The 14,814-nt window shown below is 43.4% G+C and overlaps 1 protein-coding gene across 1 annotated transcript in view; it reads left to right on the top strand.

The window, feature by feature from the left end:
- Positions 1 to 14,814, top strand: part of LOC147736943 (scavenger receptor cysteine-rich domain-containing protein DMBT1-like) — a 533,293-nt gene that overhangs the window by 178,400 nt on the left and 340,079 nt on the right. The window contains exon 7 of the mRNA XM_086922344.1: positions 1,441 to 1,966. Coding sequence (XP_086778470.1) covers positions 1,441 to 1,966 — 526 coding nt within the window. The remainder of the gene's footprint in view (positions 1 to 1,440; positions 1,967 to 14,814) is intronic.

Below are 14,814 nucleotides of genomic sequence, written 5' to 3'. Positions count from 1 at the left end.
GATGTAACTGGAAGCCTTCCTTGGATGCAGCCTACCCTTTGGCTCAGCAGGTCTTGTCTGGAGCACACAGAGTATTTGTCTGGATTTTTTCCTCCTACAGGAGCCAGGAGACACCTTTCAGTCACGGATTTACAAGGGAGGGTTTCTCTTGAGTCCAGACATAGTCACACTCCTGCTTCAGTCTGTTCTCCTCCTCTCTATCTTTGTCCAGTGTAGATTTTTTTTTTAAATTTGTTTTTATTGTTGCATCATCAAGCATGGGTGCAAAGTAGACCATCTGTTGGCATGGCGTCAACATTCAGCCACGGTCAGCCGTTCGCGCAACATTTCTGTACATAAACCTGTGCAATTTGGCATTTCATCCATTGAACAGTACAGACCAATCAGACATGTATTCAGGCTGGGATACAGGAAACATTTTTGTCCAGTGTTGATAATAATGAGCTACCTCAGGTCTGACCCACCTGGAGATCATGTGATAACACTGGAGAGGGAATTTGCTTCTGAACAAAATTATAACAAACATGGCCCCAGTGCCCTGGAGATAATCTTTCTTATAGAACATGTCTGAAGGCATTTCCAGGTTTTATGGTCATCTTAAAGGTAGAGGTTATTGATTCAGAGGTTTCTAAAGCTTTGGGTTTATTTATACTGTCTCATGAATGAAGAGCGGTGGAGAGACAGGAGGATGCACAGATGGACGACGGCGGGGTGGACACAAGGAAAGAGGGTTGACAGAAGGAAGCGGATGGGCTTAGAAGGGTGGAGATAGATCAGAAAGAAAGACCTGAGAGCTGGACAGACAGGAGGATGCACAGATAGAAAATGGAAGGGGTGATGGACAGATGGAAGGATAGATGACAAAAGGAAGCTGCTGGGATCAGAAGGGTGGAGAGGGATACGAAGGACCTGAGAGCTGGACAGACAGGAGGATGCACAGATGGACAATGGAAAGGGTGATGGACAGATGGAAGGATGGATGACAAAAGGAAGGTTCTGGGCTCAGAAGGGGGAAAGGGATAAGAAGGACCTGAGAGCTGGACAGACAGGAGGATGCACAGATGGACAATGGAAGGGGTGATGGACAGATGGAAGAATGGATGATAGAAGGAAGCTGCTGGGGTCAGAAGGGTGGAGAGGCATACGAAGGACCTGAGAGCTGGACAGACAGGAGGATGCACAGATGGACAATAGAAGGGGTGATGGACAGATGGAAGGATGGATGATAGAAGGAAGCTGCTGGGGTCAGAAGGGTGGAGAGGGATACGAAGGACCTGAGACCTGGATAGACAGGAGGATGCACATATGGGCAATGGAAGGGGTGATGGACAGATGGGAGGATGGATGATAGAAGGAAGCTGCTGGGCTCAGTGGTTTGAAGACAGATTAAGAAGGAGGTCCTGATAGCTCAACAGAGTAACCTTGTCTTTTTCTTCTCAGAATCCATCTTCCTGGATCCAAACACGGCTCATCCTGCACTCAACATCTCTGCAGATGGAAAGCGAGTCACAAGGCTTCGTAATAAACAAAATATTGCTAAGAATGCAAAGAGATTTTGGAAACCTTCTTGTGTTCTTGGAACTGTAGGCTTCACCTCTGGGAGGCATTACTGGGAGCTGACGGTGCCCAAACACGTTGGCAAAATATTGTCTTTAATATTGTGGTATGTAGGGGTGGCCAGGGAGTCTGTTACTAGGAATGCCTATGTACAGAGATTTCGGCCCGAGAGCGGCTTCTGGGTTTTGGCGCGTGCGGAACATCTTCCCTACATTCACAGTATGCCTGAGAGACTTTCGAGAGCGCTTCCTTTAGTAAGCCCCATTGGAGTTTACCTGGACTTCGAGGGGGGGCTGGTGTCATTCTTCAATGCTGAGACCCTGGAGCACCTCTTCACCTACACAGACACCTTCACAGAGAAGGTCTTTCCTGTGGTTTGTAACTACATGTCCTCAGCCATAGAGCTGAGGTAAGCAGTGGAGGGGCAGGCCTGCAGATGTGTGTCTGATCATTAGAGGAAGAGCTGCTGTAGATCATGTTCAGAACTGATTTACTTGCTTCAAGGCAGTAATTTCTATTTATAAAGATTTCTAGATTTTGGATTTTAATTGCTCATGTGTTTTGGTTCTGGCTGAAAGTTGCTACAACATGTCTACAAAAGTAACAGACATTTGTTTCTGCCAATTCAAGGCTTAACATAAATAATGTGCTAGTTTACAGGTCTTGCAAGTCTGTTGTCATTGCTCTCACCTCAACACTCTCACTGTCAGGCACATTCAGCCCATGGATCACTTCACTTCTGCTAGACATTGAGACTCAAGGTAGAATATAGCTCATTGGGTCAGGTACCTGCTGCAGAAATCACATTGTAACCTGCAGACCACAGCGGCTTTCACGGTTTTTGCAAGAAGAAACTTCTATTTAGGTCAGAAAAAACATCCCCTTCCCATTTTGTCAGTCGTGGTCGTATAAGCTTGATCTGTCCGCAGCCTTCGACACCATCTCTCACGATGCGACAGGCTGGGCTGAGGGACGTTGTTTTTAGTGACCAGAACTCTCACAGCCAGCTGCGTGGACTTTAGCACTTAGCCTTTCCAACTTCCTGGTGGAGCCCTTCAGGGTTCCTTCCTCTACTCTATTTAACCTGTGTGTCGCGCCTCTGGTGAAACTTTTGCGCTTTTTCTGCTCCCACGTGTTGTCCTATGCGGATGACACCCAAATCATAGTCTTCATCTCTATTATCTGGGAAGGGGGGGCAGACACGTTTTATATGCTTTATAAATTCTGATTAAAAATTCAAGAAGTACTAGACCAAAAATCAATCTCTGAATCAGTTGGTAGTTACATTTTGTGAGTAAACCATACTACAATCCTCACACTGTTCCAGTAGTTGTGTCTTCCTACTCAACTCAGAATCCTTCTACCGCCTCTGTGCTGGTCAGCCTCTGGATTCAACTCCTTTGAGCCCCTTCTGCATGCTCCATACTCTTGTCCTTAGCTGGAGACAACCTCAACTGTTTGGAAGAGTTTACACCATCAGCTGTGTTGTTGCGGCTGAGGTGGCGCTTAGATCATCTGCATCTGGTGGCGGCCAGTTTGCATAGGAAGGGATGGTCTTTCTATGAATAAGGTTCAAAACAACATATAAGAACAACATTAATTAAGAAAAGGCTGACTCAAATACAGAATTTGAGAGCAGTAAATTGGAGAAAACTATGAAGCTTTATCAAAATATAAAGGAACAAAATAGAAATGAAATATAGTCTGTTTAATAGAGCTTCAAAAATCGTTTACCATGGAGGCTCGAAGCTTTTCAAATAGATGCAGCAACAAGGAAAATCTAAAAGAGGCCTAGTCCCAGATCTATAATACGTTCACGCAGCACTGGAAGCCGCCGTGCTGCGCTACATTGAGTGAAAGGGGAGGAATGCACCATATTTACCATTACGCAACGCACTCCTGTCCTTTCCTTGCACTGGCGCACTTTTGGCCGAATAGCTCTAACGTGGGCACCCTTGCGTCATGGCGCTAGGGAGCCTGCGCTGTAGTGATACAGTGGGACAACTGCAACACTTGAAAATGACACAAGAACCGACTTTGACACTTTTGAGGAAACCATGATAGACGCGCACACATTATACCTTAGGGAAAATCTCGAGGAATATCAGGTGCGGCCTCATAAAAGCCTGGAGAAGAGGGCAGACTCGACAAAATATTAAATAAAATAACATAGATTCAATTTCACTAAATCTCATTGGTGTATTCTTTTGATGCCTAATCGAAAAGTCATTACTCACGTGTTATAGCGAGTTTAGTAACCATCGTTATTAAATAATTAATGTATGTGAAGAATTAATGAAAACTAATGTAGTCTAGATGACATATTATGTGCTAATGTGGAGTTTCATTCTAAACTCCATCTGTGCTTATGTGAAAATGAACACCTGGAGAGAAAAGAGAACATTGGCTGCACTTATGTATTAAAAGCTCATGCTTTGAATCTTTCAGAGAATGATCTTCATATATGTGCTAATGTACATCGCCTGAAACAATGTTAGTTAGTAGGGATTTGAAATAATTTTGCACATTGGTGCTTTGAAAATGCAGTGATACGTCACAGTTACACATAAGATTTACAGTGACATTAACCTCCTTTCTAAGTGCAAACAAGCTGAAAACAAAGTTTGAATCTTTTATTTCTCCATAAAAATGTATATTTCAATACTTTATATTCTTTGCTTGTATTGGCCTGAATTGAATGCAGTCCTGCCTGTTTGAAAGCATGCTCTTTGTTCTGCTCAACTTCACTCTCAGTGGAAAGATTTTAAGATTACCAAGTGAATTGAAACTATGTTTTATTTCAAGAGTTCCCACTGCATACAAGGACTATTAGACACAAATTCTGCCACTTTGGTAATATCTGCCTGAGAAACTGTCCTCTTGAACTTGCTCACGTGCTTTTACTAAAGGATCTTTGTTGAACAGGATACACCTACTGGATTGCCTGACAGCTTACGTATTCTGCATCTGCCTATGTTTCTACAATATGTCTCTTCTTTATGTCGCATGTCAAGTCACCCTATACGAACTGACCAATGGACTGAGTGGTCCGACCAAGTAAGTTGACCAAGGAGGCGTCACCCTAGAACCTATGGATTATATTATACACTCATTTGACGTAAACAGAAGAGCTCTCCTCCACCTTTCGTGGGAGAGCGTTCATTCTTGCGGATCTTCCTTTGCTGATCTATTCTTTGGATCCAGATGTGCCTTTGCGGACTCCGGACTGCGGCATACGCTGTGTGCGCCTTGGCGGTCTCTTTCCCTCATGGGAGACTCCTTTGAGCCTACATAGCTCAAGCCCCGTCCTGGACTTTCCAGAGCTTTGGTCGCTTTATGCCAAATTTGACTTAATTCAGCTATTCTTCATTTTGAATCAAGCTTTAGTACTAATGCCTTTTTAAATCTTGATAAAAGTTAACTAAATCAGACTGCCTCTGTCTTACTATGGTTTATTTCCATTCGAGTGTGCGTTTCAATTGATTTATTGACGACTGGAAGGGATCGCATTAGAGAAATCTCTGGATATCGAGTATTAATGTTTTTGTTCTATATATCTTGAACTGACGTACTGGTTTGTATGATATTCGTGAAAAGTTGGCCTGGCATATGCTGTCCCCTATTCTAGTGGGCACCTTGCACCAGTCCAATCGACCCTCATTGATGGTAGGTCAAAGACAACCTTATAGACAAGCTATCCTAGTGGTAGCTGTGGAGAGCAGCCTTCAGGCTAAGTCTTGGAGGAATGTAAAGTAGCTTGTTTTACCAGTCTATATTCTCGTGAATGACCAAATGAACGGAGAACCACACCAGGTTTATATATAAAATATATTTATTTATTCTAAACACATCCCACTAGTCTCTTTAAGAGGCTAGAGGTAAAAGTACATACAGTAAACTCAATAGCACACAGTAAATTAGCATAATATACTTTGAACCCTAGGAAAATAACAAACCATATATTAAGAAAGTGGTATAAGAACTCCGACTTGCATAGATACAAGGCCTAGAGCCTTTAGAACCGCTGGGGCCACCAGGAACCACCCAAAGCAGTGACACAGGGGACCCACGGGGGTTGCGTGCAGTGTGTGAACACAGCAGCAAATCACCATTAACTTCTATGGGGAAAGTTGCGGTTGGAAGTTTAAAGCTAAATGACACTTAGAAGAGGACTTGGAGCAAACTCCTTTAGAACTAGGACGTTCTAGGGCCAAGACCCACGAGAGCACCGGAGTACTCGAGCTACCTCACCCAGAAGGTAATGCAGTAGCAAATGTGCATGGTATCCAGGGGTTCCGGTCCCACGTCACTCATGAGGGCTGCGGGTCTCAGCTTTGCTGGGGACTCTGGTCGGCCTTTGAGAAGTCTGAAAATCCACTTCCAGAGCTGCAAAATTTTCGGAGCCTGGCGGGAGCTTTGGAGATGCAGACCGGCAAATGCTTTGTTGGTGCTCGCTTGAACAGGGGAGTCACTCCTTGACCCAAAGGGAGATTCTTCCATCCTCAAGTCTTTAGTAGAGCATCGAAGTTCCAGGATTCAGTTTCAGAGTTTTGTCCAGGTGTAATCTAAAGTCCTGTTGCTAGGGGTCCCTTACTTATACTAAGAAAAGGTGATGGACATACTCTGGGGACCCACCTATGGGAGGGTCAGGGAAGAGGGGTGGCTACACCCATTCCCTTTGTCCATTTTTGCACCAGAGCAGGGGCTGGAAGCCCCTTCAACCGGGTTGAACTGGGATATGCACTGGGACACCAAATGTGCCCCCAGTGCAGACTTTCAACCCACTCTAAGAGTGCACCCACCCAGCCCCAATACACAAAAGCCTGTCTGGGAGGTGGTTGCACCTCCCTGTGACAGGAAACCTATTGTCCAGGCCTCCGCCGCCGTAGCTTCGGCCCGCAGCAGGAGACCAGACTTGTGTCTGTGGCTGCAGCATCCATTTGGTGATGCCATGGCTCTTTTAAACTATTACCAGTTAGACCAGTGTGTACTTGTCTCTCCCTCTAGAAGGGTGGAATTCTACCACCGCCGCCATGATTGGGGGGGGGGGGGGTAGGATTCCAAGGTGTTTAACACCAAACATGACATGTTTCCATGCAGCCATTCCAAAGTTAGCATTTACCGCAAGGTTATAATGTACTTAAGAGTATATGGTCTGGCTGCATCCCAGAACAGCCTCAGAGAATAGGCTCCGAAATCTTCAGAGGGGCCCTGCTCATGCATGGGCACCCTCTCACACAAACCAAGCACTCTGCCTTCAGGATTGATAAGCCTGCCATAGAAGTGACTGATAGGTTTACATTTACAATCTTATACACTGCCTTACAGAAATTGCTGGTTGGATGTCTGGACATTGCTTTAAGCTAAATGATGGAAAATCAGAGATCCTACTTTTCAGAGGCGCCCATGAAATTTGGGATAATAGCTGGTGGCCCCAAACGCTGGGCACTGTCCCTGAACCAAGGTAGGCTGTTGAAAATGTGGGCGTCATCTTTGATGACGCCCTGCCATGCAGAATCAAGTACGCCTATTGTGCAGGAGAAGTTTCGCCACACTAAACATTTTTAAACGACTTTTTCCCTGGATCCTTTTAAACTGTAGGAAAACTGTGACACAGGCACTTCTTGTGAGTAGGCTGGACTATGGCAACGCACTGTGCGTTGGCATGGCGGACTATCGTTTTACCAGACTCCAAGTGGTCCAAAATGCAGCTGCTAAACTGATATGCAATAGGAGCAAATACAGTTCAGCCTCCTTCTGTATGAAGGAGTTACATTGGTTACCAGTCCGCCAAAGAGCCAATTTTAACCTCTTGTGTTATGCACATAGAACGCTATATAAAACTGGTCCACAAATCCTACATGGTAAGTTAGATTTGTATGTACTCTCGCGCATCCTGATATCCCACCATCAGGCATTGGCGTCAGTCAAGCGTACGACTAAAGTCAGGATGGGTGACCGATCATTCACAAAATTAACAGCGGTTCTCTGGAATAAACTCCTATCGGAACTTCGTATGACGGAAGACTACCTAATGTTCAGGAAAAAGCTAAAAACTCACCTATTCCCCATCTATTAACCTGTCAAGTAGAATATCACACTCCTACATTAACCTGCGCTTTTCTTTGTCTTAGCGCTGTGATGTCCCTCGGGATGAATGTTGCGCTCTACAACCACAAATAAAACAAATATGTGTCAGTGAATAAAGGTAGATATAGGTAACCTATATCTTAGTAAAGGATGCATGCACCACCTTACCCAGGCTGCAATAGCAGTCCTGTGGTGTCATTTTGGAAGGCTTTCCAGGGGTGGCATAATACATGCTTCAGCCTCTGGTAGGCCTCTGGGGTGCCTATGCCCTTAGTATCTAGTGTACCACATACTAGGTACTCACAAGGGTGATTCAGTAACCAAACTGTAGTGTACCTAAAGTACATGCAATCATTTTAGAGAGGAAGCAGCTAGGCTAGGGTCCTGGATAGCAGGGACCCAGCCAGACTAAAGTCGAAAAACAGCAAAACACAAGCAAAAAGTTGGGGCAACCATAGTAAGCAGATCCTACTCTCCTACAATATTGGCCCTTCTAAATTTCTTTAGGAGATTTGGTCTGCCAGACCTAATCCTTTACTTGTATAGTATAGTCTTGAGAGTGGTATATATGCATTTAATTATCAGTTTGAATAGCAGTTATCCAATTCCTGGTCCTCATTGAATGGCTGATTGAACTTTTTATACCACACCCCTCTCGGTACAATGCAAGGTCCATTGGAGGACCAGGAGAAGACGAAAAGGGCCCAAAATGCTAGAACAGTAATTCTGGTAGCGTGTCGGATAGTTTTCTGTCTGATAAAGTGAGGATAAGAGGGGGCTTCTACTGAAATACCTATTTTGACATCCCTTGAGCAAAATGTTGCCCATATTGCCCAAATCCAAAGCTACATGTTCTGTTGAAGGTGACCGAGTGCCAGTATTGGAGAATTGAGGGGAAGATGATTTAAAACAGTGGTGTGAGTATCAATGGGGTTCCGCATTACAAATGCCTACACTTGAATTGCAGTGAAGTGATTTGGATGTGTGAGGTTATGGGAAGTGGTTAGAGTCCATGGTTGGGTGATGCACTTTATGCAAAGATGTTAAAGTTGTTGTCAGGACCAAGGTGCTCTAAGATCCCTGGATAGATACATACCCGTATGGGCGATCTCAGTGTGGCATACGCTGAGAAAGTTGTCTGCTGTGTTTTGACGGTGCTGTTCGTGAGAAGTCACCAACAGTACAACTAAGTGAAGGAAGTTTTCTTTTGTGAGATTGAGGGATACATTTGTTACAGGTGCTCTCAGCGCACAGGGAGGGCTTGTGACGATTAGAGAGAAATCGCGCTGGACGAGATTTCACTTTAAGTGCATGTTAAGTTGAGACAGACTATAGGGTTTATTACAACATTTTATCTGAGAGAATCCTTACTTTCTATAGCAGAGCAGACAGGGTTGTTGAAGTAGCGTGCATTATATGTGAATTAGTGCCTACAAAAAAATTAGCTAGAAGGATTGTGAAGGAGGGGTAGTCGCTGCGAGGATTAAGTTCAACGTCACTGTGTGCCGTACTGGTATTGGTCAGTTGGTGTAACACCGCACTTGGATAGGTTGAGGACGTCACAGAGAACCGCATTGGTATTGGTTGGTTGGAACAAAACAAGGAAGGGTAAAGGAAATTTGTTGAAGAGAATCACTTGTGAAAGACAATTGTATGATCAGTGAAAAATGAACATTTTAAACAATTTAAAGAGCTTGATGCATGGGCGTATACCCCTACCCACTATAGAAGGGGAACCAATACCACCAGCATTATCCATGACACAATAGCGAGGATATTATGCTTGTAAATGGCTCGAATACTGGATGAAATATACCGAGAAAGATGAATGCTTAGCTTTCCCACAATCCAGAACATTCAACATTAGCATGCTTGAGAATTTGGGGAGACAGGTGTATGGGATTAAACTGCCTCCTAAGCCTATGCCATTTGAGGCACTTGATGAATGGGAATAGATGGCCCACCAAAAAGAGAAGCAGACATTTCAGGGGAAGTACGAGAATACTTTGAATTGATATGTTGAGGTTAGATGAGATACACAGCAGTAAGCTTGGAGGAAAGATATAGCAGGCAGAAGGAGCTCAAATGTATCCTGTATTTGTTGTAGAGAAGGAAGGTGAAGGGAAGCGAAGGGAAAAGAAAAAAACATCTAGAGAATCCACAGATACTACTTCTGGCTGGAGAAAGGAATAGTAAATTTTGATGACAAATTCCTGCATAAATTATTACTGAACTGTCGACCACCTTATAACGAGGATCAGCCACAGAGTAAAACAGATTCGTATAGGGGAAAATCCCTAATACCCAGTACCCCACACTCCTTTCACATCCGTGAGAGGCACTACAGGAATCCCCGATGCAAATATTCAGAGTTTTTTAAATGCCCTGATGCTTTGACTGTTCCATGGACCATAGGTCCTGAAGTTCCTTCATATCAGATTGGGAACAGAGGAAAACACTCACATACATTGGTCGTACCTCCAGAGATGAATGGTTCAACCTCGACTCTTGCAGATTTGAGACTAAGCCACCCTACTCAGATGTCTCTAATTCCAACCTCAGCAGGTATTTCTTGTAGACTCAACACTGGTTCAATTGTGCAAATCATCCAATTAAATTCCTCAAGCGAAAGGTCAGGACAAGCTCAGACTCAAGTGGAGTGGTGCGGCTCACTGGTTAGAGGCGGCAGACCCGAGAGCAGAGAACGGCCCGGGACCAGGGTTCGATTCCCGACGCGGCAGGGTCTTGGACCAGGATCAGCGGACTCAATAATTCTCGCATCGGTGCCTACTCCAACCAGAGATCACACTCGGCAACTCTGGGCATTAGCTTGCCTCATCTCCACAACGGCCCCTCACAAACGCCGGGGATGCCTGGTTTCACCTTGGAGACTCCCAGGAGGGACTATCTCACAGGGAAAGCCAGGACGGGTTCCCCAGTGGTCTATAGCGCTACGAGGCCTGCGGTGCGGGTAGAAGTGCGCTTTACAAGACACACACAATTACAATTACAATTACCTTTCAGACTTTTCAGACCTTTCAAACCTCTCAGACCGTTTATGTACCTGGAAGCGGAATAGCAACTCCTTTGTGGGTAACACAGAATGCCATTGGAAACACTCTCCCAATGGGATCAACAGATTCTTATGAGTCCCTTTTACATTCGAACCCTAATAGAGACGGAAGGTCAGTGTGAAGATTTACTTGGGAATACATTAGAGGGACAAACAGGTCCTACTTCTAAGGAACTCGATGATTGGCTTAAAGGCATGGTCACTCCGGTTAATGACAAGGGTGTTAGAAGCAATTGAGCGAATCATTCAGAGACCAAAAAGTATAAGTCTGTCGATGTTGCAAGATTCAAGGTGGAATTGGAGGATTATAGGAACAATAAGCCCTACTAATATAATCACTTATCAGGATGATGAGCTATAGTTCATCTGTAAGGATATTATCAGACGTGCCCGAACCACACAGGAAAAATTGTTTGAATTGGGGCAGAAATACAGGGTGGATGTACAAAAATCTAAGACATTATAAATAATACCTAATAGATGTAGATTTTAGTAACAGAGATATCGAAAACATGATAAAACCAACAGCAAAACTGAGCGACGGACGTGATGGATAGCACCTCCCTTTAGTGTTGCAAATAAGTTTTCTTGAGTCGTGCACAACGTCTCCAGCACTTGTCACCCTTCAATGTCATTGAGTACAGATTTTAATTTTTATGTAGAACAGGAAGGAGGTGCACCAAAAAATGTATGTAAGTTCATAGTATTCTCTTCAAAATTGTTCTTTATTCAAATCACAAAACCAGCCAATGCATTTAGTTCGCAAACAGGGAACTGAGTAACTTCATCAGGGCTTAATGAGGCAAGGTTCTATTGTGCCAATACGAATACTTCACAGAAGACGGAATTAACTTCTTCCAAATTGAAATGGCTAGGCACCTTAATAAGCACGAGCAATCTCCTCTTCTTCAGTCCGGTTCAATATTTGAAAAAAAAAGCATTGAAAACATGGAATGAGGTTACAAATCAAAAAGCTGCTAGCTAGCTTAAGAAAGTGGGGAGAGTTAGAAAAGTGGGAAGGTCAATGGACTAAGAAGAAGAAAACAAAGAAAGTCACAATACAAATGTTCCCAGTCATTGAGGACGATGGGGCTGAGGGAATGAGAATGCTCACTATGCGTGATGTACCCGGAGGAGGATATGTACACGTCCCTTGGACTAGGCAAGATATATTGTCCTTTACAAATGACTTCCCAAAATTAAGGGAGCATCCAGTTGAATGGTATAAAAGGTTAAATCATTTGTGAAGGTTTCGAAGATTTTGCTAAAGGATTTGGATACCCTGTTTGACATTGTGGTCCCAAGCGATTTGTGAGGAGAATGTAAAATCACTATTGATTGGCAGAACCAGCTAGGAATGCTCGCACAGTGTCAGGTACCAAGATTCGACTTCCTCAGGAGCAGAATATTTTTCTTCAGTTCCCTTCGTCAGTGCCCTTGACCGAAGCACGCTAGTAAATACCCCAGTCTAAAGCACTAATAAAAGGGAAAATGGGAATGGGATAAAAGAGAGACTCCACCCGTCCAGGTGCTTCTTGGTTTTCCCTCCAACACTTACCACTGGGTATGAATGAAGGGCACCTGTAACAGATTAGCACAAACGTTATTAGGGACACAATTTCTATGACCTTTTTCCCTAGTACTCTCACTTTTCAGATCAATAGTTCTGTCTTTGCCTGATTATTCTGCGAGGACTGGTTCTCTCTTGTGAATTGTTAGGATAGTCAATTCAATATTGGAGCATAATGCATTTCGCAAATGGTAAAATCTATTTAGTTCTTTTATTCCACATAAACCCGCTGTTGGGTGAATTTTGCTCTATCACTGTTTTATTGTCACGTTGCTAGACAAATAAGGGGGACCTAATTAAAAAGCATTGCAGTTAATAGAAGGTTTTAAGACTTTAGTTACATTATAAATCATTTGTTGATGGTACCATACTCATTTTAGGAATTGTGGTGGGTTCTAAGGTGATTTTACCATGTGAAAAAACCTTCTGCTGGGATATCATGCATCATGTTTGAGAGAAAACTACTTTCTCATGATTTTCCCTCAGTGGTTTGGAAGGGGATCTATAAGCTAAACTGAGAGCATATTATCTGTAAATTCACATTATCTTTCTCAGTCATGTGAGAATGAACTCTGACATTCTCAGTAAAACATGTACATCCAACAAGGGCAGAGACTGTCAGCTGATTCCTTTGTGTTCTACTGCTGCTTCCCAGAGTGTTCTAACGAACAACTAGAGCGCTAACAGTCCTACTTATTACAAAGGTATGGCACACCTGAAGCCATCTTGATTGGAATAAAGTGGTAACTCTTAAAACATTTAATTTAAAAAAGGAACACAATGAGGGGGTTTATTTTGCCATAGAAAGTATGATTAGTGCTGCAGAAAGAAAAATTACAGCACATTTTGAGTGACTTCTTAAATCCTTTTCTATGTCATTAAACAATTCTGACATGCAGACTGAAACATGCACTTTCAATACCAGCAGCAGACTTCCCTGGTGAGCAGTAGCTTTTCTACAGTGATCTAATGAGCAATTAGAGTGCTAACATTCAGTATTTATGGCAAATGTGTGACACATCTGAATGCCTTCTTGATGGAATCAAAGTAAAAAACTGAAAGTATTTCCTACTGAGGAGACTGTAGTAAATGAGGAAATTAGGAAACTTCATTACAAATAAGTCTCCCAAGATGGCCACAAGAGACTAAAGAGCCCAAATGTAGCACAAATATCACCCAGATGTAGCATACGTATAGCCCAATGACAGAATGTCCCGGAGTGTTCTAAAGAACAACTAGAGCGCTAACAGTCCTACTTATGACAAAAGTATGGCACACCTGAAGCCATCTTGATTGGAATAAAGTGGTAACACTTAAAACATTTAATTAAAAAAGAAACAACATGAGGGGGTACATTTTGCCATAGAAATTATGATTAGTGCTGAGGAAAGAAAAATTAGGGCACATTTTGAGTGACTTCTCAAATTCTCTTCCATTTCATTAAAAACATTCTGACATGCAGACTGAAACATGCACTTTGAATACCCGCAGCAGACTTCCCTGGTGAGCAGAAGCTTTACTACAGTGATCTAATGAGCAACGTTTAATCAAGTGGTCAACTGGATAAAAAAACATAAAGATAACAAATAATTTAAAAGTGCTTTGTCGCTATTTTAAAACTCAGAAAATATGTCCTCATATTAGTTTTTTAGAGCATTAACCATAATTCTGATGCAAATAATACCCTCTCATATATGTAATTTCTTAAGGAAATGCTCTGGGTATTACAGTTTTGATTACATCAAGAGGACGTCAGGCGTTCCACACTTTTGTAATAAATATAGAATGTTAGCAATCTAGTTGTTCATTAGGATAATGTTCAGAGGCAGAGGCCAGGGGCAGGGACTCTGAAATTTGAAGGCAGGTAGGAGGGTGCAGAGGCAACAAATTGATCACACTGGGCAGACAGGAAGGGCAGTGGCAGCACAACAGACTATGGAGGGCAGTGGAAAGGGGGGCAGGGGCAACAAACTAGCAATACAGGAGTGGCAAGAGAGGCTGTGACAATATAATGGACCATTGTGGGCAGAAGGAAGAGGCAGTGGTAGTACAACCATACATGCCAACAGACCCGATTCATCCAGGAAACTTTAAATGTTTTTAAGCCCACATGGGCTTTATTTGATCTGTCTCATGTCTGCAATCTCCTCTTTTTCAATGTAAGTCAAATGGGAAAATCAATACCCCAGTTTTTCTTTTAATTTCCCTCTTACCAAGTTCAAAATGTTAGCAAGTATGGTACATTGGATCATGGAAGGCTGGAGGAATTGGGGTAGGGACATGGGCTCGGATAACAGTGGACAGGAGGGACATGGAGAGGTGCATCAAACTGACCCTACAGGGCAGGCATCAGGGTTTGCAGCAGCACAATACACCACACAGGGCATGCAGGACGGTAGTGCAGCATGACAATCCATAGACAGCAATAGGGAGGGGACAGGACCATGCACATGGACAACAGAGAACAGAGGGGAGAGAGGCAATGGAAGCTCGCTGACCATAATGGACAGACAGGAGAGAAAGC

Source organism: Lissotriton vulgaris, chromosome 1_1 (assembly GCF_964263255.1).
Source record: "Lissotriton vulgaris chromosome 1_1, aLisVul1.2, whole genome shotgun sequence".
Lineage (NCBI taxonomy): Eukaryota > Metazoa > Chordata > Amphibia > Caudata > Salamandridae > Lissotriton > Lissotriton vulgaris.
This window is presented reverse-complemented; position numbering and strand designations above follow the sequence as displayed.